The sequence below is a fragment of the Camponotus vicinus genome, unplaced genomic scaffold (assembly GCF_025532165.1).
Source record: "Camponotus vicinus isolate PSW18456_S1 unplaced genomic scaffold, iyCamVici1.0 SCAF_13, whole genome shotgun sequence".
Lineage (NCBI taxonomy): Eukaryota > Metazoa > Arthropoda > Insecta > Hymenoptera > Formicidae > Camponotus > Camponotus vicinus.
In genome coordinates this window covers 15,835,787-15,853,466 of record NW_028141949.1, presented here as the reverse complement: position 1 = coordinate 15,853,466, position 17,680 = coordinate 15,835,787, and the positions used below count along the sequence as shown (strand labels likewise).

General features: G+C 36.5%; 1 protein-coding gene across 3 annotated transcripts in view; it reads left to right on the top strand.

Annotated features, from left to right (window-relative positions):
• The first annotated feature begins 4,600 nt into the window (after window positions 1-4,600).
• LOC145964509 (uncharacterized) overlaps window positions 4,601-17,680 on the top strand; it is a 58,892-nt gene continuing 45,812 nt past the window's right edge. Inside the window, exon 1 of one of the 3 annotated variants that reach the window (XM_083087345.1) lies at window positions 4,601-5,399. In XM_083087345.1, the coding sequence (XP_082943471.1) occupies window positions 5,336-5,399 (64 nt within the window). In that variant the 5' untranslated portion in view covers window positions 4,601-5,335. The remainder of the gene's footprint in view (window positions 5,400-17,680) is intronic. The other 2 variants (XM_083087343.1, XM_083087344.1) reach the window with 2 other exon arrangements.

Below are 17,680 nucleotides of genomic sequence, written 5' to 3'. Positions count from 1 at the left end.
TTGGATATTAAAACTAGCAATCAAATTGTGAAAACTACATGAGTAAAAGGTATATATTTTTACAAAAATATTGAAACAAAGATATCGAGTAACGATTGGTTAAAAATTTTCGTTATATTTATTACACTAAACCAATATTAATGTTGTAAACACTTCATAATCGAAAAGATTCAAAGCAATATAGTTACTCCCCTAATTCACTATGAAATGTTATTTCACAAACATTGATCAATTTCCAAGATTTTTTTCATCAATGTAACACAAATAGATAAAGTATACACACATATATTTATGAATCCCACTATTTAACTTTAGCATTTATTCAAATAATAATTTTTCTTACGTCACAATGCATTTATTATGTAAAAGCAATTCGTTGCATTTTGTATTTTATTTGCATAAATTAATGAATGTGCGTGTTTATTAATTTTATAAGAATTTCCATGTTGGCAATCTGCAACTCATAAAATGATGAAAGGTTCGTGAACATTTGTGTGTTCATATATTCAATCCGTCGAAAAAATAATTGTAAATAACTCACAAAAATTATGATAAAATATTATGTGCCACCCGATCGATGTAATACAATAACTGTACTGTTATGAGGCAATGTTTATTTTGTGTCTTGGTGATTTGATTCACGCATAATTATCGCTCACAAATGGATTCGCTCATAATTATATGCTATAAGTGGACGAATGCGCAACATTCTTAAGAAATATTCATAAACCGAAATCTCCTGCAATGTATACGCACTCGTGGATTGAGACACATATTGTATTTTTTCTACCAAGATACCATCAATTGGCAAAGTTTGTTGCAATAGATATTGTCACCTCGGTTAATTACCTCTGACGTAAAATCTCATGGATAGGAGAAATAGAAAAAGGGCGACAATCCAGCTTAAAGTTGTAATAGCACGCGCGGAGAGACCTACGTCGTTTTGTACTCTTTAATCTGCTTGTACACAATTTTATTGTTAAGTACGACAGAATAAAGTTGTATATTGTTGAACAAAACCAGCATGTGTGCGGGAAAGGGACTTGTATATATTTGTTACTTCCTATATTATAAAAAATGGATATATTTTTAGAGTAGTGTATAAACATATATATCGTACTTCTGGTTAGATAAATCGGGTTCCTGAGATCAGAGCGCGCAATTGCGAGTTTACTTCTCGAAAAAAACAATGAGCAATTAGCGCGGGGATCATTAAAAGTTCGAGGTGAGTCTCGCGTACGATGGTGTGTGATTGTAAAGCTGTCAAACTCGCAAATGTATCGAGGCTGGCTCGCAAATGTCACAATGCTTTTAACTCTTGCCAAACGTAAAAAATATACATATATATATTAATACTAGTCGATATTTTTTCTTTAAAGGCAAAGATTTTGAGATATTATTTTACTTATAATATATAGGGAAAAAAAGAATCTCTCCTGCAATGATAAATTTATGAAAAGATAAGCTGAAATAATTTGTATTATAATTATTTTTTTTTACATGTCTTAGAGTTTACTTAATTTTTGCTCGATGAAACTTGGAATTATCAAAGAAATTTCATTGTACATACGTATCAATGAAAAATAATATTCATTGCAGGAATAATCGAAACTTTATTTCTTACAACGCATCCTCTCATTGTTTCTTTAACTACTGAAAAGTTATTTGCTTGCAGTTCTTTGAAAGTTTAAATTTTCGATTAGCAGAAAAATTTAATCACATTTAGTTTTATATCGAACAGCAATATCATTGTATCAATCATCTATTTTTATATGTATGGAAATTTTTATTTATATAGACCAGGAAGCATGTTTACAAGAGCATTTAACATATTTTTCAAATCATTACCTCTTGATAGATATTTACGCTTTCTACGCGGTACATTATGTTAATAAAATAACAAAATGAGTATATATATGTAAGAAATATAAAGTTTATCGAGTAATTGTAATTAACTAATAAGATCAAGTTATAAAGTGTTAGGCGAATTTTTTTCTCTCTAATGACTAAGCATACGACGAGAAATTAGTTTGAAATTGAATGTAGCGTTTATGTATGAAGGATTACGATCGCTCGAGGTGATTTGAATGCTTTACTATGCGCCGGGCATTACGTGAACTCGTTTATAAAATAAATATACGTGCGCGTAGAGAGATGCACGATTTCGATAAATTAAATTTTTCGCGATATGTATAAAAAAAAAAAAAAGTTCTTTACAGGAACGACAATTGTTGAAAATAAAGCATGTAAAGTATCTGGGTAAAAAATATCTCGATTAAATCGCGCTCGCATATACACAGCACGTGTGCCAGTAATAATCAATTGGATGGATGGATGAATGAATGAATGAATGAATGAATGATCGATCGATCGATCGTAGAAACGGACGAATGAATGGACAAGCTTGTCCTTGACAGCCGAGTATCTGTAACCTGGCACTCTCGAAACAGTCGCTCAGCCGCTTGCTTATATATGTGCCTCAGCTTCGCCGATCCTGTAAACAATCTTTCTTTTCCCATTATGTACCACAGGTCCTCATTATGCACTTATTCCCTTGGTTTTAACTATATTAGTTTCAAAGTAAGATTATAGGGAGCTAGAAAAAAAATTGCACAATTCTTCTGTTTCTTATTTATGTTTGATAAAAAACGGATAAAAAAATTATACGAATTATATTATATTAAGTTTATAACGATCATATAGATTACACGACAATGTAAATATTTTCCAACATCGTGTATTTTATGTCAGTCGCACTATATACATATATATGCATTTTGTGCAAATTTCCAATATATTCTTAAATCAATTATTTATAAACGTATATTAAGATATATGCATGTATATTGCATGTTTACAAAAATATCTTTGAACACTTTTTGAAGGAGTTATCGATCGATAAATATTATCCTTTTCTCATGTATTTCTTCAATTGTAATTAATTTAAGGATTCGAATTACAGAAGTTAAAAAATTGCATAGAATTGTAGAAGCTAGAAATTTGCATATAGCGTGACAAAAACTCGTAAATGTCTAAATAAATAACACGTCAATTTTAACATATATCGACGTATTTAGATATTTATGCATCGTAACTCACAATCAGACTTTTTTACTTGACAAGAATTAAAAACAAAATTAAAAAGTCAATCAAAGCGTACATACAATCTTTAATTAATCGATAAAGATTAAAAGATTAATAGATAAATTTATAAGGCTTTTTTTAACCATGATGCACGAATATCTATAGATACGATGCGAATATATACATGTATATAAATTGATGCAACGTCACGGCATTCATAATGCCGAATGTATATCTGTGAAATTGGCAGTTTTACATTAGTTCATCTACACATCGTATGAACCGTGAATTTGCACTTGAAATGTATGTGTGTGCTTTTTTAATTTCGTAACTTTTTTTTCTATATAAGAACATATTTTCTGTATAGCGCAAAATAATCTATTATCTTGTTGATCATAGGTCATGTACTTTCGCAGCAATGGCGATGGCTTGGATTTCGAAGAGAGGAAGGTAAACTTTTAGTTTTAAACATAATTTACGTAATAAAACGTTGAACTTTAAATCTAGCTTCTCTCCTATCTTGCGCTACCGCTTGTCAGGTAAATCTTTTGTTTTTTCCATTTACTGTAATGCCAGAGAACAAATATTTTCGCGATAGATAATCAATTGCATGTTTATCTAGCATTTTAAAAGAAATGGTATTTATTTCTTTACTAAAAGTATTTAAAAAGAGGAAATGGACTCTTTTTCTCTGCTGAAAGGAATATATTTATTATGTCGAATAAAATAAATTGTACGCGCTAAACAAATACGTATTTGAATATTATTAAACACTATTGTGCTATGAAGAAATATTTATACATACGACACTTTGAATGTACACATCTAACTTTACGTAAATAATACCCAGAAACCTTACTCACGTGACTTGTATTATATTCATACCCCGGACAATTTTTGATGCAAAGTAATCTATCATCATTTTAATCGCAGATTATATACTTTCGGAACGATGTGGCTTGAGACGAGAGGGAAAGAGAAACAGAGGGAGGAAGGTAAGATTGATTACAGACAAAGTAAAGAAATAAAATGTAAAGAATCTAAGATTTACGGATAGGATTTATCAAACGTTTTTCTAATATTATAAAAGATACAATTCGACTTGACAATACGCCATAATCGTGATCGATCCAAGAGAGCGTCATCGACTTTTTCCGTCAATCCGCGAGCGTCATAGCGCGCGCGATGCATTTAATAAGAGTGCAATTGAGTGCAATAAAATTACACTCCGGCGATGCATAAATTCCAGCGAGTCGCAAAGCAGTGCAGACGCGAAACGCGCACAGGAGCCGGCCTCGCTCGGCTTACAGGGAAAGGGTAAGAGGTGGTCACTAGCCGGCCCCGTCTCCCCTTTCGTCGCTGATAAGAAAAACGCGCGCGATGGCGCGGGAGGATGAGAAGGGGGGGCGGTGGTGGTAACGGTGATGGTAGACGAGTATAGAAACTGCGCGATAACAATCCGCCGCGCCGCGCCGCGCGCGCCGATTTTACTACTCCCTGTACTTTTCCCTAGCATGATTCGCGTTACCCCCACCATCAGCCGCGCTCCAACCGAGGCATCAATTCTCCCCTCCCGAGCCGCCACTCGTCTCGCGGCCGCGGTTGGTATCGGTCGTTCTCTTTCTCTCCCCTCTCTCTCTCTCTCTCTCTCTCTCACTCACTCACTCTCCGCGTCCATATCCATCCTCGCTCCCTCGCTCGATCCCTCTCGTCGTCCCTAACCGTTCTCGTTCGTTTTCGCGGCATCTTCGTCTCGCTCGCGTCCATTCGAACGAGTCGCCAGCGAGTTCGCGTTGCCTCGACCGTCCGCGGAACCGCGACCGCTCGCTCGCGTTTCCCGTCTTTCTCTTCCCACTTTTCGCGCCTTACCGTCCTTTCTCTCTCTCTCTTCCTCCGCGTTTGCTCTATGCGCGTAATATACACGAGCCTCGCTCCCGATCATAGAGCAGTGGCGCGGACTCTCGTATAGCCAGCAAAAGTCCCCGGACTTTAATTTTCATCTAGTCGCCGATCGGTATGTACATAGACACCGATCGATCCGCTTCCTCGATCTTTCGGCACGCGGTGGTGATTCTCGATAGGTGAGGCTGCCGTGATCCTGCGCGTCACCACCCTCGCCGAGTAAAGTGTCGGAGTCTCCTCTTACTGGATAGTGGCCAATTCCAGATCGACGAACTGCTGGTGAAACCGGAACGAGAGAGAAACGGGGACGGAGATAAACGTACACCCGGAAGAAGAGCGAAGAAGCGCGATGAAGAGGAGGAGGAGCGACGAGGACGGCAAACCGGCAGCCAAATATCGACATCGGGAATATCGTAAGTACCACTTTCATTCTCGCAATTTTGCGCTCTCGCCGAGAGAGGATGGGGGGGGGGGGCGGAAGGTAGGAAACGAACATGATTAAAACTCGCGATCGTTTCGGGATGCAACGTCGAGGAAAGAGATGCATGTACGCGATTCGCCGTCACTAAAGCGCTCAACTAGGCCGGTGGTCCGCGAGTCACTGGAGGCCAGGGGCCGGTCGTGGGGGATGTATATATGTTGGATATCAGAGTGATAACGCCGCCCCTAGTCTCTCGCGATAACGTTCGCCGGTAAATAACACGCACACGCCGCTGGCTGAATTGCGTACAGCCACCGGTTGCTGCATTCGTGTCATCCGCTCGTTGCATCCGTCGCGAGTGTCCTTTTGGTCTTCGGGATTGCGCGAAGCGCGGACAATTTCGTTTCAACCCCCCCTCGGGGTTAGGTTAGCTCCAAATATTTAGAATAATAGAGATATGGAAGAGACAGGGAAGAAAAAAAGACGCGTTTTCGTTTCCATTATTTATTGGCCTACAGTTTAGGGACGAGAGATTTAACGCTTAAGAGGATTTAAGAGGATATACACGTGTAATTTTAACGTGTTTGCGACGCTCGAACATTATATTATGAATTCAAAATCTATATATTTATACACACACACACACACACAAGTCAAATTCCGTTATACACTTAATCGCGGAATGTCAACAATAAAACTATTGTTGACATTCCACTACAGTTTGATATTGTAAACCTTACTCGAGATTTATGTAGATATTTGAGATATCGCAATTTTGGATTGAGAGAACATGCGCGTTTGAATAATTCAATTATTTTACATTCACAAAGGACGAAAACGTTAATTGCATGTCATACGTCTATCCACAATTTTGAAGTAACATCGGTCCAGAACGGTTTGAGAAATCCTCATAATTTTTTACATTTATTTTTAAAACTTGTTTGCCGTAACTAATTTTTTATTCTTATTTTTATACTTATTTGTTTGACAATTATATTTTGCTTTATATTTTGACAATTTTGCATTTCAATTATCCATAAAATATTCATGTTCAATTTAAGAAAAAAAAATAATTAAACTTGTTAAGTCTTTGAATGTAAGATATATATATATATATATATCTCTCAAATTAATCTTAAAATTATCTAAAATATATATATTTTTTTAAAATTCTGTTTTATGCTTATTTTTAAAGCCAACTTTGGAAATGTCCGTCTACATGTCATCTACATGCAATTTACAATTATTACCTTTATTGTAATGCGATATTATTGGCGCGAGATGTAATCTTTTGTCTCTAGATAATTTCAGCATGATACTCGAGTATTTTTTGTGACGCAATGATGACAGTTTACGACAATCAGCTGCGTTTAGTTGCGGTTTAGTTAGTGAATAATTACCGAATGCTATCGATCAAAACCACATGATAATTATTAATAAAGATAATAAACCGCAACTCGTAGAGATAATACGAGATAGCGTGTCTTTGATGCTGCTGATTATAAGATACAATAATTAGATTACATGTCCCGCGAAAAAAAAATACCAAATATTACGTCAAAATATATTTGCTTATTATTTACTTAACGCGAGTTATCACATATTGTGATGTTACGCAAGCGTTCGTGCAAAATATTTGCGCTTAGGAAAGCGCAGTTGATATTTATCTATTATCGTTTTACTTAGGCGTAGTGTTCGTTTATTTTCACTCTTTCATTCATTTCGTTGCTCGGATAGATAATTCTATATTTTAAAACAACGGTAAAAGCGCGCGATATTTTAGAACAACGGTAACAGCGATTCTGTTACATGCGAGTACAAGTGCATCGCTAGCACCTATAACGGTCACTTTGGTCGCTCCTTCGAGTAGTTGAATTTTATCGGCTCGATCTCGTCAGGGTCGCGCCATTATTTCTATTTAAACACTTGCTCGCTGCGTCACATGTCTCCTGAGTCATTCAAGCGCGTGTCATTTTGTGACGTTCAAAGACGAGCCGCCACTTTCGATCCCTTTTTAATTCGCAGGATTCGTTTCTCGTTCGCGAGACGCATCTCCTTCGTCCTTTGCCGTCCTGATCCGATTCACCGATCCGAAGCAGGAAACGGATAACGTGAAAACGTGAAAAAAAAAAAAGAAAAACAAATAAATACCTAAAGTTTTTTTTACAATTGTTTTTGATATACATAAAGTGTGATGTGTGCAAGTAGGAGACATTTCTACAACCTTTTAATCTTGCAAACATTATAACAAACATAAATAGACAAATCGAGTTGCTCTAATTTTTACGATACATTTTATAGAGCACACGGATTAATCAAGTTATAAGATATTTTTGTGAATTCCTGCTTAAAAGTAACAGTTCGGATATTAACGAACGGAAGATTGTTATGCGTCGGTCGTAGTTGTCGTGTCGGGATTCTATGAATCATGTGTGCGTTTATACAAAGGCCGTTTGCTTTTAATACCATAATATATATTGTAAGACAAACTTTGATCTTGAGTTAATAAAACTTTCTTAACAACGACGATACTTTTGTTATTCATCGAGACAATATTTGTTGTTTCGTCAATTTATAACACGCGTCGATCTTTACGCGTTTATCATCTTTATCAGATATCTTATACTTGCCAAAAATTAAAAAAAAATGTTTATTAAGAAATAATTTTTATATATACGCACATTAACCTATTGATCGCTGCTAATCTTTGCAAACATTTATGCCGAGTTTAAAATAAATATAACATTTTATATAAAGAGAGGAAAGAAAAAGGAATGGAGCTCTCGAAAAAGATCTTATCGCGTTGAGTCAGGCGATTTCGTACGTTCATTTCGTAACCATCTTTGCGTAAATATGTCGGGAGTGCAAAATGTCAAGTCCATCGATGCGAGATTGTTTTTACAGTTTTGGTCAGATGATAAAAGTACACGAAAAAGTAATTCATTCCTCGTAGAATCTAATTCAATTGTTGTCACAAATTCTTTCAAATTATACCGTATAACTGTCACATAAAAGGTTAAGAAAATATCTCTCAATTTCGCGCACGATACATAAGAAATGTAATATTTTTAAGTATAATTAAGTATAATTTTTGAGAGTCTGAATATTTTCGAGCCAATGGATTTTCTTGGGATTGTTCAGACTTATTGTGAGACCGTCGACTTGGTTCGCTGTATTACGTTGAAGAATGTAAATGTACACGACGATTCTAATGTGACATTTCAAAAAATCATTGGCATAAAATCAAACGACTGTCAAGCAATCAGCCATCCATATTTTACTTTTGCATTTTGAAAAGTCAGGAACATACATAATTTATTACGAATGGAATAATAATCAATTACCGATTTCTCTTTATTAATATTTGATATTTGATTGACTGCTAAATCGTATAATGATTTAATATATCATTATTATATTATATAAATATTTTTTATATTTATTTATATTTAATTTGAGAATTAATTAATTCATCTGAATGATTTTCTTTTATCTCGTTTTTCCATATACACAATTTGTGAGTAGCGTTAATTTTACAATAATTATATCACAATAAATCGTAAATAAATGACGAATGATCTTGGTAATATCACATATGTTTGTCAGTTTCCAGATTAGAGTTTGCAGATTAATCTTATCGTTTATAATCAGCATGAACTAATTATCTCAATAAAATCATTGAATCGTGATTCAATCGCGATAAATTATTAATACAACTTTGCGACTTTAATTATATAAAAAAAAATTTTTTTTTCAACATTGAATATATCCCATAAATTTCTCAATTTTTTGCAGTTTACAGTGTTTCTAGTTTATTTATTCTTTATGTTAAAAATGTAAAGAAAATTTTATATTATTCTTTTGCCTCAAGTAAAAAAATAGAAAATGTATATAAATATTTAATAAAAAAAAATTATGGACACAAAGATTATTTCTTATCGAAAACTCAAACGCTCTCTCAAATAATCAATAATTTTAAGTCAATAATTACACATGGCTAATCTCAATATTTATAACAATCCAAAAATTAAATAATCCGAATTTGTCCTTGTGAAACAAAACGGAATTTTCGAGGAATGAAAGCTTTACTAAGTGTACAAAGCTTTTCCGGTAACGGAAAATTTAGGGACGATCGTAATTGTTATCTTTGTCTATCGAGTGCCTCCATCGAAGGCTTGGATTCGTTATACAGTCGGGTACTTGTGCCTGAATCGAGTTAAACGACGAGGTCACGGTGGCGCACAAAAGTCATGGTTCATGTAAATCGAAATTACATTAAATCATCATCATCATCATCATCATATCGATGTAGTAGTAGTCGTTGCCGTCATCTTCCATCGCATTTGCTTTATTCGTATCTTGGATACATCGACTCTTATACAGAGTGAACTTAAAAAAAGATTTAGTAATAGACGCACTATTGTATAATTTGTAGAGAGCCCAAAAATGGGTCAAATATTTAAGTTGACGAAAAATTAGCTTCACTCAACAGCAAAGGAAATCGAGTCAATCGAGAAAGGAAAAGATCAATCGATTTAAGTTATATATTGAAATTATAACTTTGCGCACGGGGGGGGGGGGGGGGCACAATTATAGCATTAATTGTTTGATAACGGAGAACAGGGCACTCTTCGTATATAGCCATTATTCGAGTATACATATGTTTACGATTCCCCTCGGGAACCGTTCGTTTTCTTGGTCTTATGTTAGCTTACGCGATGCCGATCGATTTGCACGTTTGATAAAACGCGACTGGGGACCTGAAAGTAATACCTCGGAATAGAGAAATCTTTATTTTCCGATTGTTATCGGAAGGGGGAAGGGGCTTTATGTTGGTTTAATGTAGAAAAAGAAAGAAGTGCGGATGCAGTGCCAGACCACATCCGTGCATGCTGGTAAATCAAACAACCGCGACCGCGCGGAATGTCGTTGATGGAATTTAACGTTACGCATCTTGAAATCTGTCAGAGATGATCGAACAAATTTTTAGCGCGTTGTACACCTTTAAAATAATTGTATGTATATATACATTATAAACAAGATAAATGTATATATTTTTTGCATGTATAATTTTACAAAAGAGAGAAAATAATCGCTAAAAATACAAGTAAACCAAAATATAAATGAGCATTATTAATCTTCAGAGTTACTCAACAACCGATTTACTTTGAGTTACTTAAGTTGCTTGAGTTGACATAAACAGCATTTCTTCTCGCGATAAGAATTTTTTATCCACAATAAAATTCCTCTTTCGCTAGACGACATCGTTAACCCGGATGAAGTAAATGCCGCTGTGTTATTGGTCCTTATCATTTTGCGGACGTTTTATCATCTCCTTCCATCCCTCCCCCCTCCCCCACCGAGACGTGACACTTGCAATTTTGCACATATCGCATGTCACAGAGCGGATAATACAACGTATCTCTTGTAATTACCGAATAACCGATACGCGTCTCTATCTTAATTACTGAACGAGCAAGCGAGCGAGTTATCGCATTATCATGTCATGTTATTAGAATATCGAGGCGTAAATAAAAATTAATCTAATAATAATATATCCGATTGTGCCTAGTCGCAATGTGATTCACGTTTCATTGTCGATAATCCGTCTGTCGTTTTGCTTCCTCTTGTAGATCCTTTCGCATGCGTATGCAACTTGTATATATACGTACGTACGTGTACAGTTTTAAAAGTTAATTTACATCAACAATGACAAGAGAGATTCGATGAAATATATGTGCGTAGAGCGTGCGTGTACTTAAACATTTTTGCATTACTCATAAATAACAAACAATAATATATTAACGAAAAGAATACCGCGAGATCTTTTTACTTACGAATCGACCGTGTGAGCAATATACATATACGTTTACGTAATAATATTCAATATAATTTCACTATAGATTTATGATGTGTATTTTGCGCTCTACAAATATATGTATATATATATATATATATAAATGAAGGATCCAAGTCCATCCATTATCAAACGTTTTCTATCCACAAACAGTTTCTTACATCATAGTTCAATGGTCATATGGGGGGGTATACGACAATACCAAGAACTATCGTCGTTCCACCGAATTTCACTCTCTTTCCGTCTTTGTTTTCCTTCGTTAGCCTTACGCTCTCTTCCTATTAATAAAATCTTTGCTCCGACGTTGTGATGCCGATATATTGTGTTTTACGTTGTGTACACTTAACATTTAATCCAACTAATTATTGTATTATCGTATCTCTTATTTTGTTTTGGATTCTATTCACAAGTAATAAAGAATGGATAGAATGTGGATAGAGAGTTTCGCTAATTATCGCGATGATGAAGGGAGCGATATATCTTGCAAATTACAATTACAATTAGTTACATATGTATATAATAATTTTTCGTTTGTAAAGAAGAGTCTATCTTACGCGGTAATGACTAGATGGTTTGATCGCGTTATCGCGGAATTGACGCGATATTATCGCGATTACATCGAAACGTCCAAGATTATAGAGATGGAAAGGTGATGGAAAAGATGATGGGTTTACATATAGGAAGATGGTATGTTATGGATGCTCCAAAATGGCCGCTACAGTGGAAGGCGAATGGTCCGTTATGAGGAATCGAGCTCTTCCTACTAGTTTGCTCCGCCTTCATTTAAATTTGCTCGCTAACCGACTCGCTCGTTGCCATTCCAGCTGATTAATTGACAAGCATTCCGCGAATTTTGTTTATATGCCGATCTCTTATAAATTGACATTGCACGAGACGCGCATCGAGTTGGAAATTACATTATTATCTAATTAATCCCAATTCGTAAATCTTATAATCGTGGCATCAAATTATCTCTATCGATTAAAGTATAAGATACTTTTGCGCGATGACGTTTGATAAAATTATTTAATCTTCCTCTATATACGCTATGCATTGCATTCATATTATTAATTTAATTAATTAATTGCAATTTCTTTCTCTATACGTATCATGATAATTTGCGAGTGATTTCTAATTAAAAAATACATACATACATACATACATACATACATATATATATATATATATATATATATATATATATATATATATATGTATATATATGTATATCGCGAAATCTTTAAACGTAGATATTTGGAATCGCGCTGGGATTATTTTGCTAACACGGTAGTTTTTCGAAAAAAGACCACATAGTGACCATACCGCACCTATCTCCGGAATTCGAGCACCAAAATGTTTTGCCCCATGGAACGTCTCATTCCCGACTATATTTTTCAGCGTCTGTCTTATCATGCGACCATAATTTAAGCTCGCTCGCTGTCTGCCCTACGAGCTACGAAACGCTATTCCCTCACTCGCATCGAGGAATCCACAACAATGGATACGGCTATTATGGTGCTCGTAATGGAGACTAGAAGATAATGCCATATTTTACATAAAACCTTTAAACGCATATTTTCGAAAAGGAAAAAGAACTCAATTTGTCGGAGAATCTCGAATCCCCGGAGTATTGCATTATAATCCTCTTCGCGTTAGTAAGAGAGATTACGAGGAGAAAAATTTTTTCCATTGTAAATTTGTTAAAAGTACGAATCAGCAGGAGGACAAAAGTTTGACAGAAATCTTTGAGTTATTAATATTTGCAATCATATTTCTACGTTAAAAAAACTCTCGTCTGTATTTTATTTCATAATGTTCTGTATTTTTTAATTTTCTGTAAATTTTCACTCTCTTCGAGTCTCTCTTGAGGCTTGAGAAAATAAAGTAATTATGTCATTAAGTTAAAATAATGACTTTATAAAATGTAGGGAGAAGATTGACGTTTTATGAAGAGTTAATTATTACTTTTTGACAGCTTATTTTGACCGCCGGAAATCGCTAGTCGCGTCATTTAGTTCAAGGAATCGATTTACCATATGGAAATTTGACGACACACTCCTCGTTACGTAAGGTCCAGCTAATATAACTGTCCATCGCCGTTAAGTAGCTAGTTGGGAATAACCATGTAAGCTTATTTTGCTATTCATATTTTAATGATACCGCGTGACTGTCGGAAGAGAAAATTTTATAAACGATTGTATACGATATATATAAATATTTGCAATTAATTGAAGATAAAGAAATCAAAATATAAGTGAAAGAAAATGAGAAGAGAAATAAAAGAATATATCTCTATTAATATTAATTTCATAAACAATGTATAAAAATATAGCGGATAGTTTGATAATTCTGTATTCAGAATTGAAGAGTTTATTCTCGGACCGTTGAGAAAAAAAAAATCTCTATTTGAAACAGGTAGATTTTATTCAAGACGGGGAAAAAGGAAACTCGATAGTCACGCTCATAAATCTCCATTTATAAAAAGCGTAGATATAAGACGGTTCTTTGGAAATGAGAGCTCTAGACTTCCGATTAGGCATGTCCAGAAGCGGATAATCGAAATACGAATTAATGCGACGGCTCGATAATTTCTCCGTAGCTAAATTAAAAGTAGAAGTCTGTAGAACATTAGGACCGAAAGAGAAAGAGAGAGAGAGGGGCTTGTGTCGCAAGAGCGAGAGGTGCTCCGCACGACAGGTCGCTGTTGCGTCATTTGGAGCCGACGAGTAGGCATTGTTTTCGAGTTTCCTGAAACGGCTCTCGCGCCCCGGAGTTCGTGCAAGTACAAAACACGTCGCGCGGGCCGTCGCGTCGCGTCGCATTCGACGATGCAGCGACCGGGTACGGGAACGGGTACATACATACGCGAGCTATATGTCATATAAGGTATACCGGGTGTCGCCGGAAAGTCGGGAGGGCACGCGGCGCCGATGATTATTTCAAGATAGATATAAGCTATATTCTAAATTCGTTAAAAGTTTAATTTTCTCCGCGCGACTCCGTTGCTTTTTGGTAATTCTTTATTCCAAAACGTACAATTTGTTTGTCGCGCAGCAATAATTTGCGATAAAAAAATGGCTGTCGTCCAAGTGGAATACGCGACGTTTTTCCGCTCAAGGTTATCGTACGATCGTATTTAACGACTTGCACGCTTGTGCGCGTAATCGAGAAACGGCGGAACATTTCGCAAGCATTTTGTACGCGAATCGACAATTTCTCGCGCGAGTGTATTATAAAAAAAACGAATCTGTAAATCTCTGAAATTGTTCGCACATCCGAGGTAAAAATATCGCTGTATTATTTATCAACACGGAGAGCATACGTGGTTGTATTCTTTTTCCTTAATTTTGAATTTAACGACAATTATTTCGACCAATTATATTCTATCGGTTTTCTAATTAATTTCCAAGTAATTATATTCTTATTTATTTCTCTTTAATTATATATTCTTATTTATTTCTTGACATTAAATTTAAAGAAAATTATTTCGACCGAATATATATATTTTATCGTTTTTTTTTTCTTTTTTTTTAATTTTCTAGTAATTATATTTTATGATAAATAAGTAGAAAATAAATTCCACTTATGCCGCGTTATTTCTCGCGCAATGGAAAAAATAACTTTAACTGTATGCGTGATCGATAAGCTGGCTATTTCGTAATGCAGGCCAAGATGATAACATGGCGCAGGAAATAAATGTAACCACATCTGCTTCATCTTTAGTGAAAATACGATACGGCAAATATGATGAGTTTAGCTCTATTTCCTTTCGTAAATGGAAAATTTCTATATTATTATTGAAAAGCGCAAGGAATAATCACGGATGATTTCTGTAAATATGGCAAATCAATCGATTGATTTTTAAAAATCTATCATATATATACGTTACAATATAATGTTGTAAGATAAATTTATAGTAATATATTTTATTAAAGAGTTGTCTGAATTTTCTTACTCAAAAATCTCGTTCATTTTTTTGTAGGTAGGTTTATCGCATCTCGAGAATAAAAAAGTGTATATAATTTTAAATTTGAATGTTTGCTACACATATGTTTTAATCCAGATACGTATAGAGATTTTCCCTGAAAAAATAGCAATAATAATCCGAAATAAATGGAAGAAACTTTAAAACATGTTACAAATATATACGATGATTTTCCTTGGTAAATCTTTTTTAGTATCATAATCGTGGAACAAGAGCACAAGAGACGCAAGAGCAAAGTGTGAATATTTTCACCAAAGATCAATGAAATATTCACTGATGTTTGGTGAAATCTTGTATCGCTGCTTTAAACGATGAAATTTTTACCGATTATTCCGTTTAACAGAGCGTGTTCCTTTGGAGCGTTTTGCTTCGATCGTCGATTCATTTCCGGTACGGAACATGATATCTAACAAACAATAATAATACGTAATGGTATCGATACAGGAAGCATGCAACGATACCATTATCGAGCATCGAGAAGAACTGCATCTCCAATTTTTTTCCACGAAAGAATTACATGTATATGCATATACATATATATATATATATATATATATACACATATACATATATATGGCTGTGTATATGTATCATACATGTATCACATTTCCCGATTCTAGTCTAGGCGAAAAGAAATCTCATTCCGCCGTTGTCGTTCCTCGACAACCTCGATCCACGCACGCAATTTCACCAGACGCGGCATTTTCTCCGGAAAGCAAAATTCAGCGACACAATTCCGGGGCACGTCTCGCGACGTTTCGCAAGCATCTCGCGGTCTCGTGCCGTTTCCCCTACGCACTCTCTCTCTCTCTCTCTCTCTCCTACGAGTCCAAGATCGCGTTTCTCGGTTTCCGACCAAAAGTCGGGAGTTTTTCCGATCATCGTGGACTTTTGCGAGTGAAGATTAGTCTTCCCCTCCCCCATTTCCCCCTCGCAGAGATGAGACTAATTATCTCGCCGATCTTTGATAACATAACGCCATCGGAGAGAAGAAAAAAAAAAGGCACCGCTCTTTTTCCATCCGAGACGCGGTCGACGCGACGCGGCTCTGGGCTCTGGCAGCGACTGATTTCACGAAATGCGTGCCGAGCGCGTGATAATGCGCACACAGAGAACGACTAAACGACGATGGTTCGTCGTATCCGGCCCGCGTGCACTGGGTTTCTATCTTGCTGGCGTGCCGCGCGAAATGGTGGGTGGCTCTCTATCGGGCCCCGGTGCGTGTACCAGCCGCGAGCGCGAGCGATAGGACTTATCTCACGATATACCGGTGCCTTACGAAACCTGGACTCGAGGCGACGCGCAGTGCGCATCTTTGTGCCGCGTGCGGCGGAACGCGCGCACGCGTTCATCTCCACCTCCGTCACGGAGATGTCATTTTGGAAACTGTCGGGGAGAGCTTTGTCGAACCCTCGAACGCGCGTATTTTATCCTCGAGGAAGTACCCTTCCCCCCCCCCTCTCTCTCTCTCTCTCTCTGTGACGTTGATCCTGTAAGTCGTCGGACACGGAGATTGCTCGAGTGCCGATTTTTTTTTCTCCCTTGGGAAAAATGTGTACCACAGCTGATTCCATTTATTACTTCTCGGCGAGCCATGTATTCACCGTTACGTATTCACGTCCGCGCGCCGTGTATTATTGCGTCGTGATTTACTGGCGTGCCGAGGAATAAAGCGAGTCGGCTACCGCACGTAGTTGGATGGCTGTAGTGGTCGCTTTTATGGAGTCGATGCGTTTTCTATAACCGAGACTGCCAGCGAATGTATCGATATATGTTTATGGATGCAGAGTCGAGGCTTCGAGTTCTCTTAACGAGCTAATTTTTCGTCCGTTTCTCGCGTTTCTGCCGGTATTTAATTTTTTCATTACGAAAATAATGGAAATATAATTGAGGATTACGATGGACAAATCCTTAACAAAGGATCGACCGCAGCTTTACCGAAAGATCTCCAGTCGTGAAATGCGATAGTTTTTCTACAACTTTCTTGTTGTCAAAGTAATATATTTATTATGTATTTCACTCGTCCGAAGAAAAGTTTGAATAATTTTATTACAGACTTTAGAATGCACGGGACGATCGAGCGTGACGACAGAAAGCGAGCCTAATGAAACGCGCGTAGATGTCGAGGGGGTATATTATCACTTAGATAAGAATCTGTTCGGGTTCCCCGACATCCGACACGATTCCTCATACCGATCCGTATACTCTGTTTACGCCCGTGAGTAACGTCGATTCTCGCAACCAATCCCTCATCCGTCCTCTTCCGAAAGCTTGAACGTTGATCGTTTCTGACCTGACGCGATCGGCGATCGGAGAATCGCAATCGCGCTTCTTCTCGCAAAGAACAGATACCTATCGTAAATCCCGTACGCGGACGAAACGGTGTCGCCAAAAGTGCCGTCGCGTCGGCGGATCCCTCTTCTCGCTCCAT